Source organism: Saccopteryx leptura, chromosome 6, assembly GCF_036850995.1.
Source record: "Saccopteryx leptura isolate mSacLep1 chromosome 6, mSacLep1_pri_phased_curated, whole genome shotgun sequence".
Classification (NCBI taxonomy): domain Eukaryota; kingdom Metazoa; phylum Chordata; class Mammalia; order Chiroptera; family Emballonuridae; genus Saccopteryx; species Saccopteryx leptura.
Genome location: NC_089508.1, coordinates 47,201,624 through 47,219,739, shown reverse-complemented (window position 1 = coordinate 47,219,739; position 18,116 = coordinate 47,201,624). Strand labels below are relative to the sequence as shown.

Genomic DNA, 18,116 nt, shown 5'->3' with positions numbered 1-18,116 from the left:
TCGATGTTTCTCTGTCTCTCTTGCTTTCCCCCTCCCTCTCTCTCTAAAAATCAATCAATAAATAAATGTTTAAAAAAGCATCAATAGCTGAATGACCTTTTCTTTCAATGCAGAGTTTGAGCAGAGAACAATGTGCAGTAGTTTCAAGTTGCGTCCACAAACACAATTCTACAAAAGTACTAGGAACATTGTTTTGTGTTTTTCTTTCTTTTTTCTGGGGGGAGGGGGGCGAGAGGGAAGCATCAATTTGTAGTAGTTGCTTCCCACATGTGCCTTGACCAGGTAAGCCCAGGGTTTTGAACCAGCGACCTGTGTTCCAGGTTGACACTTTATCCACTGCACCACCACAGGTCAGGATTTTGTTTTGTTTTCTTTCTTTCTTTCTTAAAAACAACAACAAAAAAAACTCGTTGGTTACACAAGTGGTTATCTGTTATTGTGTTGATATAGGATAAGGTGAAATCTGGCTACTGAATAAAAGCAGCAGACCTTCAGGCAGCTGAGTGGCATGCATGGTTTGGTTCCTTGGAAGGACGGGCTCGCTTTCACTTCCTTCCAATTCTGGTCCCGCCCTCTTAGTGGATCTTCCTGAGAATTTAGAAAACAGAAAAACAAAAACAAAAAAACGTTAGTCTTACTGTAAGCCGTCTTTGGTGTCTGCTGTTCCCTTCTTTTTAACATCTCAGGAGACTGGGTCTTCCTAACTTCTCTACTGCGGTGAGCCGCTCTGCTCTCCCGGTGGCCGCCTTCCAGCCCTCTTCCCAGGCTAACCGCTTCCCAGAGGAGGAGGTCAGACGGTGCGGCTCCGCTGGAGCACCGACCCCGAGGGAGCGGAGCCAGGATCCGCGCTCCGCCCGCCGCGAGCAGCTCCTGGACGCCGCAGCCCACGCTCCTCTGCCCGGCTCCACTGCGGGCCGTCGCTGGGACCCCTCTCCCCGCCCACTCCCGACCCGCGCTCCGTGGGACTCGCAGTGCCTCTGGGCCATTCGTTCTGCTCCACGAAGCCCGTGACACCGCGCCCAACACGCCCCCGGGCGGCGAGGAGGAGGAGGCAGCCGCCCCCTCGGGTCCGCAGAGCCTCGAGCGCTGCCCGGATGCTGCAGCCCAGCTGCCTCTCCGGCAGCAGCCGCAGGAGACCCGGGCCGAGCCCAGCCTCGGTGCGCGCTGGGGGTCGGAAGGGACGGCTGGTCTTCCATTCCTCCCATTTCCCTCCGAGTCCCAGAGCACTCCCGCTCCTCCCCGGCACGAGCCGAGAGAGGAGGGCCGAGCAGCCCCCGGCACCCCACCATGAACAATACCTCCTGGCCTCAAGGAGTCACCATGAACAGCGACTCCTTGCCTGAGGACTGCGAAGCTCGACGGTGGCTCCCTTCGGGCGAAAGCCCGGCCATCAGCTCCGTGATGTTCTCGGCCGGGGTCCTGGGGAACCTCACCGCGCTGGCGCTGCTGGTGCGCCGCTGGCGCGGGACCGCGGGGCGCAGCGCCCGCCGCCAGGACTCCATCTCCTTGTTCCACGTGCTGGTGACCGAGCTGGTGTTCACCGACCTGCTCGGGACCTGCCTCATCAGCCCCGTGGTGCTGGCTTCGTACGCGCGGAACCAGACCCTGGTGGAGCTGGCGCCCAAGAAACGCGCGTGCACCTACTTCGCCTTCGCCATGACCTTCTTCAGCCTGGCCACGATGCTCATGCTCTTCGCCATGGCCCTGGAGCGCTACCTGGCCATCGGGCACCCCTATTTCTACCAGCGCCACGTCAAGCGCCGCTGCGGCCTGGCCGTGCTGCCCGCCATCTACACGGTCTCCTCGCTCTTTTGCTCCCTGCCGCTGTACAGCTACGGGCAGTACGTCCAGTACTGCCCCGGGACGTGGTGCTTCATCCGGCACGGCCGCACCGCCTACCTGCAGCTGTACGCCACCCTGCTGCTGCTCCTCATCGTCGCGGTGCTCGCCTGCAACTTCAGTGTCATCCTCAACCTCATCCGCCTGCACCGCCGGGGCAGGAGAAGCCGCTGCGGACCCTCCGTGGGCAGCGGCCGCGGCGGCCCTGCCACCCGAAGGAGAGGGGAAAGGGTGTCCATGGTAGAGGAGACGGACCACCTCATTCTCCTTGCTATTATGACCATCACCTTCGCTGTCTGCTCCTTGCCTTTCACAGTAAGTCACTCACTTCGTTCCCACAGCCCAGCACTGCGCAGCCTTCTCACACTCTCTCCTCTCACTCCCACAAACTCTTGCAATTTGTAAAACTGTGTCTTAATTTGTAAAGATCTGACAACTTCCTCTGTCGTTTCTCACCTCTACTCACTTCCTTACTCCCCTGGCACATGGACCTCTCTAGGCTTGTGTTTCTCACACAGTAATACAACCTCCACTGACAGGGAGCCTGCTGACACTCACTAAGCCAGCCAAGCTTCCCATCCCAGAAACAAAGGCCCCTTATAGTGTCCCTGTCCCGCCACTACTCTCCAGGTTTAGCACCTGAACAGCCTCTTCCACCACTTGGTGGTTGGCAATTACAATCTGACTTCCCTGTGCTGCAGTTTGCCTCCTGGTATCCTCTTCTCACACATGGGTGCTAGTTCTCCATACTGTGCCTGATGTTTCTCCCAATGCAAAATGTGGTACCCAACCCATAGCATTCCAGCCGCCACTGAGAATGGGCCCAGGTGAGAAGGGTGTCTCTATTGCAGAACTTCAAAGCATTCATCATTGGTCCTAAAAGTTCAACAAACACCTAGTTTACAGGTTTTCCAATTTACATATTGGTAGCATAACCCTTGTGGCCATGAAAATTCATAATACATCTGTAATGATAATTAGAAGAAAAACTGGTTGCTTGGAAGAACCCCTTGCTAAGCTTTTGAGATCCCTCTAGAGGAGGCATTTGTACTCTCTTATAAAATTTCTCTTTCTCTTCCTTCTTCTTCTCCTTTTCTTCCTCCTTCTTCTTCTCCTTCTTCTCCTTCTTCTTTTCTTCTCCTTCTCCTTCTTCTCCTCTTTCTCTTTCTTCTTTTAAACTTTTAAAAAATTTATTTAGAAATTACATTTAATGGGGTGACATTGATAAGAGTGCATAGGTTTCAGGTGAGCATTTCTATAGCATTAAGCTGTTGATTGCATTGTGTGCCCATCACCCAAAGTCAAGTCATTATCCATCACCATATCTTCTTAATGTCACTGTCAGAAATAGATACAGGTGTTCTTCGGTTTATAATTGTGTACTTTATTAGAACAAAGCCACACAGGAATGGCTGGTCTGTCTCAGGGATGGAAGAAGTAGGTATGTCCAACACTTGCCACTACCCAGCAGGCCAGAGCCTGTCTAAAGAAGTGAAGGACAGGAGCCTAGTCCTGGAGTGGATGCTGTTGGTCTGGGGCAACCTCAGGGTTAGTTCTGTGATGCTGTCAGTTTTAACCTCCTAAGATGTACAGAGCCTGGGATGTGTCTAAGCATAGGCTAGCCTATTCCTGAGAAATGGAGCTCAAAGTTCAGGCAGCTCCACTTCCTAATCTTCAGAAGAACAGGCTGACCCTGCAGGAAGTAAGTAGTTGTCAGTGACTCCCATCTGCCGTTAGCTGGTCTGACCTGTAGAAGCTGAAGAAGTAAATTTACCCTACTTCCCACCATCATCACTGTTTGATTATCTTCATACGCTCATCCTCAGGGGAGGGAAAAGACACAGGGTTCTGAAAGCCCAGATGTGTCCCTCCCCTGCCCCCAAATTAACTCCCATTCTTAACTATATTCTCTTCTCCCTAGTCCCCACTGTCCTCACACTGCTACTGCATCCCCTGGCAGGGCAGAAGCTGATCTGAATCAGTAAGTTACATTTGGGGGGAATGAGATGTAGTATGTAAAATGCTATGACGCAGAAACCACCAGGGTTTCCACAGGTTTGCTTTGTTTTACTGATAGAACTTTTAGATTATGTTAGAAGCTAAGTCAGCTTTTCGGGGTTAGCACTAGGATGCAGAATAAATATCTATGAAAAAAAGCATTTTAAATCCACTAAACAACTTAGAATTCAACTTGGGAGACATAAATCATCTCTGAATTAGGGAGTGCCTGTCTTGGACAGGTGGGCCCTAGGATATCAGTTCTTGGAATTTTATTTATTATTTGTGAGTGTGTATATAAAAATATCCCTGACTCCCAGTTACTTAAATAGCCTAGGAATGAGTTCAGAGGTGACCAGAAACTTGTAAAAAGGACTATTATTTCCTATCCCAAACCCTGTAGAGGAGGAAAGTAGGAGGAAAAAGGTCTCCCTTTTGAGCATGATTGTTCTATAGCATAAACTGTATTTTTTTAAAGCAAAAACGGTGATTTTCAATACATTCCCCTGTTTTTAAGTAAATTTGTCTTTTATCATGAGGACTTCATCATTGCCATATGTTGATTTTCAAATATATATATATTTTATATATTTTAATGTATATTTTCTCCTTAATTTTACATTAAGCCAGGAGCAAGTCCAAAGCTTCCAAACATGGAAGAGGCTTAGAGCCAGCAGTCTGGTTAGAAGGAATGGGGGAGTAGAAGGTTTGCTTTAAAGCTATGTTTTTATTTAGATTGTCTGTTAATGGCACAGCGGGGGTGGGGGGGGGACTAGATTAAGATTAGTAGATTCTTGGTACTTGTTAGTGTCTTCATTTACACAGCACTTTAAACTTTATGAAATGTTGCACTACACCAGTTTAAGTTATTTCTTAGAGGGTCTATCTGATCATTCAAAACTCATAGTTACTGTTTGGTACATACATTCTGCTATTTCAAAATGCTTATCATATACCCCCATGGGGCACTTTCCTCCCAAGTCCTTTCAGTTGATTGGGCCATACTAAAACTGTGGTCAGAAATGGCCTACACCAATCTCTCACGTGAGGCAGGAATCATTTCCTCACATCCTAACTGGGGACACGGTTAGACAAGGCATCAGCCTGTGGTTGCCTTCAGACATTTTCCTCTTCCTCTCACAGAGCACCTGCGTCCAACAGAAGAGCCACAAATGTGAAACCCATCAGAATTTAAAATTTTCTAGTAGCCAGCCACACAACAACAAAAAAAAATAAAAAGAAACAGATGATATTGATTTTTTTTTTTTTTTTTTTTTTTTTTTTTGTATTTTTCTGAAGCTGGAAACGGGGAGGCAGTCAGATAGACTCCCACATGCGCCCTACCGGGATCCACCCGGCACGCCCACCAGGGGGCGATGCTCTGCCCATCCGGGGTGTCGCTCTGATGCGACCAGAGCTAGTCTAGCTCCTGAGGCAGAGGCCATAGAGCCATCCCCAGCGCCCGGGCTATCTTTGCTCCAATGGAGCCTTGGCTGCAGGAAGGGAAGAGAGAGACAGAGAGGAAGGAGAGGGGGAGGGGTGGAGAAGCAGATGGGTGCTTCTCCTGTGTGCCCTGGCCGGGAATCGAACCCGGGACTTCTGCACGCCAGGCCGACGCTCTACCCCTGAGCCAACCGGCCAGGGCTAGTGATATTGATTTTAATCAATATGTTTCATTTAAGTCAGTTTATATAAAGAATTATCAATTTAAAATGTAATCAAGGTAAAATAATTAATGAACTATTATTCCAACTAATATTCTTCCTTGTGTTCCAGATGATACAGGCAATTTACCTTATCTCTGCCTGTGTCCTGCCATAGCTGCTTTTTATGCCCCTTAAAAGTGGCCCAACAAAGAGGAGAGTTCACAGCTGCGTACCCAGAGGGATACCAGCTTATTCTAGTACTTCAGAGTGGGGGAAGGAGGAGAGCAGGGATTTGGGAAACCTGGAACTACTAATGTCATTGTCCCAAGGTGTGGGCAGGTTCCAATTACTGCTTCCACCACGAATCCCAGTCTGGAACTTCTGAAGTTTGAGAAGTGAAACTATCAAAATGTAAAACTCCCAGAACCCTTCCATCTCAAATATCACTGTTATCAACATCAAAATTGCTAACATTTTTGAGTGCTAATTTTTACTAACCCATTATCATCACAACAACCTGTAAAATAGATAGCATTATTATTCCCATTTTACAAATGAGGCAAATAACTTACTCTATGTCCCACAGCTAGTGAGTGTTGGAGCCAGGATTCCAAACCAGGCAGTTGAAGCATAGAGCTCATGTTCCTCGCTGCAATACTATCGGAAAGAAAGTGCTCATTTCAGGGGTAATGTGAGAAAATTAATCTAAGATTTTGTAAGAGAATTGTGAAGATGTTATAAATATCCGAACCACTTTGTCTCTTAATTTCAATTTCTTAGCTTTAAAAATAAAATGGCGAAGACCTTTCTCTCCATATCAGATGAAAGGGCCTGAGCTGGGGCCACAGGAGTGTTCCTTTCTACTTCTCCACAGACCTGTCAATTAAAAGTCTGAGCCTGAGCCTGAAATTTCAGGAGATTGGCTAATGCAAAGGCTGCTCTAAATTAAGAAATAATCAGCTTACCCCTCAAGTCAAAATCTTCTATTGGTACTATAAACATTTAAGTGATTAAAAGAAAAAAAAACATACATGTGTTGTTTAGGAAATGACATTATTTTTTTTTTGTCCATATTGAAATCATGCATGGAAGCGACAACATATTCCAAACTGTTTATGCGCTCAAGGGATATTGTATAAGTTAATAAATTCCTCCTTATGTTAATCAGCTGTTGTTATCATTTCACAGAGATAAACAGAAACTTCCTTCATGAAAATGAAACAGAACAGAGGAAACATAGCTAATTCCATCCATTCATGCCTCAGATACTATTTATTGTGTCTTTATTCTCAAACACATCAAACCACTTTCGTACTACTTTGCTAATAATTGTGAGTAGATTCCGGTCATTTTAAACAGTTTTCCACATGCCATTAGGATAAAGTACTTATGCATTTTATTCAGTTCTAAAATTTCAAGAGCAAATGATTGACTCATTCTAAAAATGTCTCCATCTTTAGAAATTCTTTAGGGCTATAATTTCTAGGTAAACCTGATTAGTGGAAATCTGATCTTTGCAATACAGAACAAACGCAAGTAAACATACTGGAGTTTCCCGTTCACCAATGATACTTTTTATGACACGAATGGGAGTTATAAAACCGAAATGAAATTGATCAATTACATTAATGGAAAATATCACAATTCAAGTAGGGATGAAAGAGCAATCCAGACATCTCTACGCATCACCGTAATGACCTTTGCTTGGTGATGTTTTAAGTTAATATCCATGTGCTGACACTGGAAGGCCCTTTATCTTTTATGCATCACTAATGATGTGCTTGGGGATTGCTGAACTGGTTTTAATACACATTACCTGTTAAGAGAAAGTTTTTCTATATGAGTGTTTTCACTTGACATCTTTTTCTTTGCATGTTGATATTATGAAATGGTGTGAATAAAGATACAATTACACTGAGTTTTTAAAATTTGGACAGCAAGAACCATAGTCCTTTTCCTAAAAGAGAAGCTGTTCATTTTGTCTCCACCTTTAGTGGAGTTGATCATCACTGCTGTTTCAGATGATTCAGGCCTCGGCTTAAAGAAAAACAGATTGTAGGAATGGTATATTTCCTTTTTGGCATTTCAAGAGCCCATCACAGTATTAAGATTAAAAAAAAAGAAGAAGAACAAAAATGGTGCATGATGGAGTGCTGGAAATACAGTGTTTCGGGAAGGCAATCAACAAGTCCCTTTCCACGTAAACACTTAAGACCCAGTTAATCTGCACCCTGGTGTGCTTGGTTCCCATGGCTTCTCCTGTCCTCTGTTTTGAAGTTTCTGATCACTACTCTCCATCTCTATCTTGAGCTCACCTTCCTTATGCCTCAAATTAAATCAAGGTGGACAAAGCTTCGTTTTTCTCAAGCTATTTTGCTAACAAAAACTGCCCCCCCCCACCAGAAAAATAGACGTAAAACTTCTGCAGTTGCCACATGTATGTGATGGGATGGGCCAACGAAAAGGAAAATGCATTTTCCTGTCCATGAAGGCTGACACTTCATGGACAGTGCATAGATCACTTTGAAATCATTTGCAAAATCCTGTGTTTATGAGTTCTGGGTTGATGGTTCATAGTGTCCACCATTTTCTTGAAGGGTTAGAGCAAGCACCTTAGAATATACAGGCCCAGAGCTCTGAACTTTAGCACGAACTCTCTTTTGTCTCTGCTCTGGGATCACCTGGAACACATGGCAGGGGAACACCGTTTAGTACTGGAGCCACATCCATCCTGTTCCCTGCATCACAAAGCACCTATGATTTGGGGAAAGGGATTTCCCTGAAATATCAAATGCTTGGAAAATAATCTCCCTGTGATTTTTTTTTTAAGAATGAATTACGTAAGCCAGGACATTCACTAATGTCATTCACATGGGAGATAAACATATAGCATTCCATGCCTGTAATTTAGCCGTGAAACATGGAGAAAAGAAAAGCACTCAGAGAAAGCCAAGTAGCTACTTAGATACAATGATCGTTCTTAACAGGAACATTGACACCCATAAACCTGTGACACCTTCGAAAAGATGTCACCTACAGACCCATAGTTCGGCCAGTGAATTTTACACGAGACTACACATCACAGGCTGCAGCACAATAGTGGCTAAAAGAAAAATTTGGATCCCACTACCTGAGTGTGACTCCATGGCTTCCTTACTTACCTGGAGTGTGATTTGGGACAAGGTAACTAATCTTTTAAGCCTTAGTTTCCTCTTTATTAAAATGGAAATAATATTTTGCAGGTTCATGTAAAGGCTAGATAGAATGAGACTTATAAGTTGCTTAGCATCATGCCTGGCATACATAGGTATTCAGTAAATATTAGCTGCTAGCTTTAAGTCATTCGTTTGATGGGTCAGGCCTAAGCGTGTCTTTTGTTTCTATCTGAGGTTGTTAGGCAAAGTTTTAAAGTAGGGTTCTCAATCTTGGCTGCACATTAGAAGTATGTGGTGTGGAGGGGGATTAAAAACCACAATACCCTGGTTACAGCCCATATTTAATTAATCAGAATCTCTGAGGGAGGGAGCAAGCCATCAGAATATTTTTTAATGCTTCTTGGGTAATTTCCATGAGCAGCCAGATAAAGTTCTCATTGGCTCTAAAATTCTGAACCCACTGTGTGGTTGTATTGATGGTAGGAAAGCCCTCAAACAAATAGTATCCAGTCAGGGCCAAAGTGAAGTTTTCTGTGGGAGGCTGTAAGGATTCTATAAAAGATCATAAACACTTCTCTTCATCTGTGCTGCTTAGTAGGAATCATAGTCTTACTAAAGTCCAGTAGAGAGAGCCTGTCCTGAGGAATTAAAACTCACTTGACTCATTTACATTAGCACTCGGTGTTTTTCTTATAGCTAATATATTGGTAGTGTGTACAAAGATATGTATAAATCCTACCAGCCTCTGAAGCAAAATATCACTGAAATATTATTCATTAATTGACTTATATGCCATGTGTCAGCCTTTAATTAAAGTCTAGGATTGGCTGGGGGCAGAGGAGAATGGAAAGTTCTTGGATAATGGACAGAGTTTCGGTTTGGGAAGATGAAATGAGTTCTGGATATGGATGGTGGTGATGGTTGCCATTCTGTTCCTTTATATGATGATCAGTCAGGCATGGGCACAAGATGTTACAGTAATATACTGTTATAGTAATTCAATATACAGAAATATAGAAAAATATGGAAGATATATAGAAATAAGTTAGGATATAATATTAAAAGCCATTAAGGCAAGTGAATAAGGCTACACCCTCTGGGTGGGAGCTAATCTAGTGTGTACAGACATGATAGGCAAGACTATGCCTTTCGTGCAGGGTCCAGTTAATGTGTGTGTGAAGTTATATATATTGAATAGATAAAAGTGGCTTCCCTAGGAACATCTTAAAAGTGGCTTGATGTGACATTTCTGTAGATTAACATAAAAAGGGCTCCCTGCTAGGAACTCTCATAAAGGTAGTTTGATATGATAATCCCGTAAATTAACACCTGTTAGAAGGTGGGTTGAGGTGATAATCCTGTAGATTAACACCTGTTAAAAGGTGTAGGCTAGAAAAAGGTACTAAAGCTAAGGGACCCCCCTGCTGCGGTAGTAACCCAGACTCCAATGTTGTGGACAGTCTCCACACCGCTCTGACCAAGGATAGCGGAGAGGAGCACGCCAACAGGGCCCCCTTAAACTGTACCCAGGCATGCCAAAAAGGATTGTGAATAATAAACTGCCTGTGTGATTCTTGCAACTAGCTTGTGTGTTGGTCATGTCTCACCTCGGTGGCAATTGGTCTCAGTACTGATAAGTAGAATCGTCATAGCCGCCTCAAAAGTAGTCTCGAAGAGGAGGCTGCCAGCCCTGCTGTTAAGCAGGAGTGTCCCACTGCACAGGGAGGTCAAGTAGGGGACGCCTGGTCTATGTAGAGTGAGGGCTCTACTGGGACACAAGATAAGACAAGAGCGGCTCAGGAAAACAAAGTTGATCCTACTCACAGGTCCTAGAAACAGGAAAAAACCGCAACATCAAGGGCTGCATGGGAAAGTACTAGTGCAGGTCAGAAGCAGTGCAGGGTGACCAGTTTAGGACTGGCTATTGGAGTCATTCCAGCAGGCTTTGAGCGGCAGGACTGGTCCTCAGTTGCTTGATACCAGGGCCTGGGAAGATTAAGGCAGAGTAATATTGCCTCTTGAGGAATAGGGCCAGATAGAGGGGCTCTGGATTGGTTACTGCAGATCAAAGGATTGCTCCCGGGTGAACCCCGGGCTATCTCTAAGAATTGGCTGTCTCTGAAGGGCAGTTTCTCCCCAGCCAGAATGGTTTTTAGGATGTCAAAACATCATAATATCTAGAAAATAAAAAACATATAAACAATACAGTTGCACAATAATGTGAATGCACTTAATGACACTGAATTATACACTTGAAAATGGTTAAATGGTAAATTGTGTTATGTATATTTTATAATTTAAAAAAAACCCGGAGTCCACAAGATCTAAACAGTGAACTCTAGGCAAAAGAAAAGAACCAAATTTTTGAAAAATGAGAAGGTAGGAGAAGACAAAACTCACATCAAGAACTTCAAGGCTCACTGAAGTACCTCTCTTTTCCCAGTGTAAAAGAAGAAACTGTCTTCTGCAAAATATTGGCCATCTCCTGCAATGCAAATTTTAAGCGCCTTCAAATATTACACAGCAGAGTGAATGAAATAGAAGGGAAACAAACAGTACAGAATTGCTTCATCCCCTAAAACCATTTTCACTTCTCATTGCTCTGTCACCCTCTAAGGAGATCAGGAACTGAAAACCCGACTCATCCTCACGGGTGAAGCTGTGACTCGAGAATACCGAGCCCTTCTGATGCAGCCCGTCTGGCTAGCCAGTTCAGTGTTATCATACCCTTTGGAGACACTAGATTATAAACTCAGACTTTTCTGCTATAGAGGGCTCGGTTGTGTTGTGTATGTGTGTGTGCTATAACTAATATATTTTAATCTACCAGATTTATATACAATATTATCCTGAATTTCTTAACTCCAAAATTACTCCTTAGAGGCACCATATAAGTCCTTTATATTTCTCATCCAAAATAGTTTAGCTGCCAAGAAAATGATTGCCCCATTGCATATCCCCACCTACCTTTCTCTTCTCTATGTAATCAGGGAAGTCTACCATCAATTCTTCTTTTTCCTTACTCATCTGCCAACTCTTTTCTCCATTCCCTATGCCAAGATTCCCTGGCATAAACACCTGTGGCTGCCAAACCTTCCTGCTATTGTCCTAACATAAGCAACACAAAGATGACTACTACTCTTCTCCCTCCCTGCAATTTGCTTTGTGTATCCAGTTGTCAGATGCTTACAGGGTAAGCTGGAGAGAAGGAAAGAAATCATGCCTTCTGATAAAGAGTGGAGGGAAGAAAGAATAGTTTTCTAACTCGTGAGCAACCATTGTTAAGAAAGGTGCTGAAGCATTATAAAGAATGCTTTTAAATGACCGACTGTGATCGACATCTGTCTCTTTTCTGTAAGCTGTATGGAAGTCTTTGATCTTTATTGAGTGTGTACAGTTCCATTCTTTTTCATCTGACCAAAGAGTTGTGCTGTTACCTCAACATCTAAGAAATCAATGAGAGCTGGTATACCAGTGTGAAAACATCTGTCGCCATGTGAAGATGTGTCAGCATTTTAGTGGTTAGGACATTGCTCTGAAGACCTTTGCCCTGATATAGGTTACCCGGATAGAGCACATGGTGAGGGAAGCCCTGGTATCAGTGGAGCTGGGATTTGTGCCCTGACTCCACCAGCAAACACCCCAGGGAACTTGGGCAAGTCACTTCACTTCTCTGCACCTTCGTGTCCTCATTGGTAAAGTGGAGACAAATGGCCAACATTGTGGGGCACTTATTAAATGAACACTGTTTTAATTAGCTGATACATACTACTTTCTATTATCCTCCGAACTAAGAAGTAGTTGTTGTTGTTATTATCACATATTTTACAGATATAACTGAGGTACACAGAGGTTAGTTTTTTCACTGATGGTCCCAAAGCTATTTATGGAGCCCAGTTCAAACCCAGGCAGTGCAGTGGCCAAAACCCATGCTCTGTTGTGTACCCTTTCTTACTGGATCATGATAATTAAATCAGATTAAGTTTTTGGAAATAAATGTAACATGTTATTATTGACTTTTCTAAAGTTCTCTTCCTCATCTGCCAAAAGGAGACAATACTTATGTTTCAGAGTGTTTGTAAGGAATAAACATCGGAAGAAGAGTGAGATTTTTGCTTTCTACCTTTGGCCACCACTGCACACAAGATATATTTTGCTTTTAATTCTTGACAAATTGCATATGGTCTAGGCCTGTCCACTGCTACAATGTAAAACTAACACCATTTTTTCCTTTTGCTTCTTACAGATTTTTGCATATATGAATGAGATGTCTTCTCGAAAAGAAAAGTTGGACCTCCAAGCACTTAGATTTTTATCAATTAATTCAATAATTGACCCTTGGGTCTTTGTCATCCTGAGGCCCCCTGTTCTGAGACTGATGCGTTCAGTCCTCTGTTGTCGGGGTTCATTAAGAACACAAGATACAGCAGAAACTTCCTGATCTATATGGTCTAATGCCAGTAAATAGACTGATCTTTGTGGACAATAGCGAAGAAGTGCTTAGTTAGCCAGCATCTGGAAGATCATTCTGAAATGGTTCCCTGACAAAATGAAAAAAAGTTAGTTTATAAACAAAATGAAGCTACCCTAACAAACCAGAGTAAGCCAACATTTTAGCAGTGGTTTAGGCTGCAGATGTACTGACAAGGGACTTCCTGGAAGGTGTCAGAAGGAGCTATAAGATCTATCCTCAATAAGCATGTTACATGGCCGTTAGAGGAAGAACCGACTGCGTTAAAAATCCAATCCGGTTGCCTTTTGACTAAACTTTCCTGTTGAATGAGAAAGCATGTGGTTTTGTAATTTGTTTAAAACCCAAAATAGATACTGTGGTTTTTTTTTTATCTTAATCTTCTTTCTTACTACTGTTATAAACATACAGTGTACAGTCAGACCAGATCAAACTTCATATATATTCTCTAGGAAGTCAATACATGGAAGTAACCAAGTCTCATGTTTTGTGATTGCTTAACAAACGCTTTCTTTGGACAATGAGCTTGAAAATCACAGGCACTTTGTACTGTGTTTGTTTGGGGGGGGGGGGGGAGTATGCTCTCGTCACTACAGTATTACTTGTAGAAGAGTAGGCTCAGTTTTCCACTAGTCCTCCGGAAGCTATGTGTCAAAGTATCAGAGTATTTATTTTACAGTGTTCATTGCGCTAATAGTAATCAAGAGAACTTGAGGAATTTTCCTCTCAAGAAATAATAGGCTATTAAGAGAGTTAATTCTGATTAATAACTCTTCATCCTATTTCCAAGGGAAGGTATATGTGGCTATGTCTGAAGCCATGTATTAGGGTTTAAAACTAAAAACTCTGGTCAGTTCTTCATATACACTGGAATGCTTTTAATGCTGACATTGAGGCATGACTAACATCAACTTTATAAGATGATTGTGTTGTAGCAAAATTCATCTGCCTTTATTTTTATCCAGGAAACGTGGTTGACTAATACTATATAGGAAATCATGTAACAATGAATCATATCTTTATATATTTCTAAATGTTTGGCATGGTGTAAACTCAGCACCAAAATATTTCGGTGAATTTGCACTGTTTAATATTTTAGTTACTGTGTAAACTGATCTGAAATGTTACAAAAATAAACTATGAAACAGAAATTTTAAAATGGAAGAGTATTTGATGAATCTTCCAAATAACATTTTAGAGTTAGTGTAGATACAATTGTTTTCAATGAGATAAAAGGAGAAAAAATTTAACTTGGTAGGTTTTTAAAGTTTGGTTGCATTGTAAATTAGAGTTTAAAATATTTAATATAGTACTTGGGACTAGAGAATTTTTTTTCCCCCTTACAGGATGATTTTGAAAATAGTAAAACCACCTTGTTTTTTTCCCCAGTGAGTGTTATTACAGTATAGCTGTTACAAAAAAACCGAAAGTGATGTTAGTCTGTTCCAAAGTCTCAAGCTGCTTACGTAAAACCATTTTCTATAAGTAGTTATCAAACTAGATGATCACTTACAAGTTTTCCCAAACCATTCTAGGCATTGGTGTATTTTGACACAATCTATATCAGATCAGCTCTTATTTTAAAAACAATAAATAAATGGTTTGCTTTTCTACTAGTTTAAACAAACCAGGCAAATTTTAAACTTAACTAAAATCTGGGTATGTAAATACATCCTTCCTGTCTACCAAGTATTCTAAAGTTGAGAAACTGTTCAACTTAATAGACCTAATTAAACTCATGGGTAATTCCTAAATATAAAGTTCTGAAGTTACTTTGAATGTGGAAGATTGATTTTTTTTTACCAGGTAACTTTTTTTTCCTCTAAATGAAAATGTTAACTATAATTTTTTACCCCATCTCCCTCCAAAAAGTCTGGAATAATGCCTGATAACTTTTTTGTTTTTAAACTTCAACATAATATCACTTGAGGGAACAAAATGATTTACTCTGGGGGCCCAAAGTATAACAGTTTAAGCCATTTATTTAAGAACTGGTAGATTTCTAGAGCTTTATTTCCAAAGTTACTCCTGTATCTTGCACTGGGTTAAAAGACTATTTTGTTTGCACTGATATATACATAGAAAGAATTAAAGGTAAAAATTCTATGTAATCATCAATTATTTACTATGACTAGTCATTTAAAGGTATCAGAAAAATTGACTAGGATTAGTTATGCAAATATTTCTCTTTTTTTAATTATTTTTATTTATTTTATTTTATTTTTTTACAGAGACAAAGAGAGAGTCAGAGTGAGGGATAGACAGGGACAGACAGACAAGAATGGAGAGATGAGAAGCATCAATCATTAGTTTTTCATTGCGCATTACGACACCTTAGTTGTTCATTGGTTGCTTTCTCATATGTGCCTTGACTGCGGGCCTTCAGCAGACCGAGTAACCCCTTGCTTGAGCCAGCGACCTTGAGTCCAAGCTGGTGAATTTTTGCTCAAACCAGATGAGCCCACGCTCAAGCTGGCAACCTCAGGGTCTCGAACCTGGATCTTCCGCATCCCAGTCTGATGCTCTCTCCACTGCGCCACCACCTGGTCAGGCTTTTTTTTTTTTTTTTGAAAGAGACAGAGAATCAGAGAGAGGGACAGATAGGGACAGACAGACAGAAAAGGAGAGAGATGAGAAGCATCAATTCTTCATCGCAGCACCTTAGCTGTTCATTGATTGCTTTCTCATATGTGCCTTAGCCAGGAGGCTACGCCAGAGTGAGTGACCTCTTGCTCAAGCCAGTGACCTTAGGCTCAAGCCAGCAACCATGGGGTCATGGCTATGATCCCACGCTCAAGCCAGTGACCCTGCGCTCAAGCTGGTTAGCCCATGCTCAAGCCAGATGATCCTGTGTTCAAGCCAGCGACCTCAGGATTTCAAACGTGGGTCCTCCGTGTCCCAGTCTGATGCTCTATCCACTGTGCCGCCGCCTGGTCAGGCACAAATACTTCTTTTTTAAAAATCTCATCTCATCAGACATACTTGTTTAACTGAGTCATTTTCAAGTTAAATTAAAAAACAAACAAAAAAAAAACACAGAACTTTGTTTGCCCAGTATATCAAAGAACCAAACTGTGATGAAAGAAGACCTAAATTTTATTTTTTGCCCTCTTCAATGGAATGAAAAGGAAGAAAGAAACTATAGTGGATATTTGCCTCAACATTTTAGGCCTACATTTAAGTGTCCAGAAATGAGATGGGCCAATGTAGTCTGTTCTGAGCTGAATCATTCTTGGATGGTCACTGTGGCTTCAGGTCATCTTTCCCAAGAAAGAACTGGGAAATTTAGTACATTCATTCTGGTACTAAATTGTGCCCCGAATCTCCAAAGATTCTTTAGGGACAAAGTTTTTCTTAGAAGCTAAAGAAAGCCTCTCCAAACGACCTGGATCTCAAAGTGGTTTGAATCCACTACCACCTAGAGCCAGACCAAAGCTCTGGAAACAGCACCAACCCCAAATCGCCACGCTGGCAGAGGCTGCAGGTGCTGAGCAGCGTGGAGGGCAGCTCCCATCCACCCCGTTATATTCCCAGTATAACCCAGCTGGATTTTTGGCATCTCTGTCTGCTCCTGTCAGTGTATGTTAAAAGAAGGACTGTCGGGCCCTGGCCGGTTGGCTCAGCGGTAGAGCGTCGGCCTAGCGTGCGGAGGACCCGGGTTCGATTCCCGGCCAGGGCACACAGGAGAAGCGCCCATTTGCTTCTCCACCACTCCGCCGCACTTTCCTCTCTGTCTCTCTCTTCCCCTCCCGCAGCCAAGGCTCCATTGGAGCAAAGATGGCCCGGGCGCTGGGGATGGCTCTGTGGCCTCTGCCCCAGGCGCTAGAGTGGCTCTGGTCGCAATATGGCGACGCCCAGGATGGGCAGAGCATCGCCCCCTGGTGGGCAGAGCGTCGCCCCATGGTGGGCGTGCCGGGTGGATCCCGGTCGGGCGCATGCGGGAGTCTGTCTGACTGTCTCTCCCCGTTTCCAGCTTCAGAAAAATAAAAAAAAAAAAAAGAAAAAAAAAAGAAGGACTGTCCTAATGCTAATGTAATGTCATTTCTGATTTGACCAAGAAGAAAACAACATATTCAGGTTTAGAGTTTGATGACCTAGGCCCTGGCCAGCTGGCTCAGTGGATAGAGCATTGTCCTGGTATACAGACGTCCTGGGTTCAATTCCTGGTCAGGGCACACAAGAGAAGTGACCATCTGCTTCTCTCTTCCTCCCTCTCCCCCTTCTCTCCCTCTTCCCCTCTTGCAGCCCAGTGGCTCCAATGGTTCAAGCATTGGCCCCCAGCACTGAGTTGATTCGAGCATTGGCCCCCAGCGCTGAGTTGATTCAAGCATTGGCCTCAGATGGGAGTTGCCAGGGGATCCCAGTTGGGGTGCATGCAGAAGTCTGTCTCACTATCTCCCCTCCTTTCACTTAAAAAAAAAGAATTTGATGACTTAGAGAATCAGGCTAAGAGCATTAGTTTGCACTTAAGCAGAAGTTTATTTATTTTACTTAGCCAAATGTAGTGGTTTAGGCCAATCTAATGGTTTTCTGAATTTGAGAAGAATCTCTGCTTGAGCCCTTCACGCATAAAGCAGCAGTCTTGTCTGCAAATGAGTGATCTATATATGTGGACTTACAATGCCTACTTAAACAGGTGGTGTTGCAACTTGAATATTTGCTAACTCTCTTGACTTTACCAAACACTTAACTCTGTTGGATTTCCTCTTCGAGTGCATATTTTTAACATCCTTCCAATCACTAACCGCATTATAATTGATTTTTAAAAATTTACAAAGCATTTCGATCACCTAAAATGAAACACACTATAGAAATAAATATTTTAGCAATTTCTAAAAGCTGTAATCTAATTTATACATGGGACCATGGCCATGTGTTGGGCATTTGTTTTTATTTCAGAAAATTACACTTGATTTTCGGGTAGATTTTGTGATTTTTTTTATTGTAAATAAATTTTCTTGGATTATATTTTTTTATTTACTGTAAAATGTATGTACTATTAAAGGT

General features: G+C 42.7%; 1 protein-coding gene across 1 annotated transcript; it reads left to right on the top strand.

Annotated features, from left to right (window-relative positions):
* Positions 1-1,153: 1,153 nt before the first annotated feature.
* On the top strand, positions 1,154-16,704 carry PTGER2 (prostaglandin E receptor 2). Its single transcript, XM_066343210.1, has 2 exons — positions 1,154-2,154; positions 12,885-16,704. Exons 1-2 carry the CDS (start codon positions 1,288-1,290, stop codon positions 13,077-13,079), a joined length of 1,062 nt encoding a protein of 353 aa, XP_066199307.1. The 5' UTR covers positions 1,154-1,287; the 3' UTR covers positions 13,080-16,704.
* Positions 16,705-18,116: the final 1,412 nt, after the last annotated feature.

Coding starts and splice junctions, on each gene's coding strand:
- PTGER2 (XM_066343210.1), top strand. CDS start 1,288: ATGAACAATACCTCCTGGCCTCAAGGAGTCACCATGAACAGCGACTCC. Junction 2,155..12,884: donor TCTGCTCCTTGCCTTTCACA/GTAAGTCACTCA, acceptor TGCTTCTTACAG/ATTTTTGCATATATGAATGA.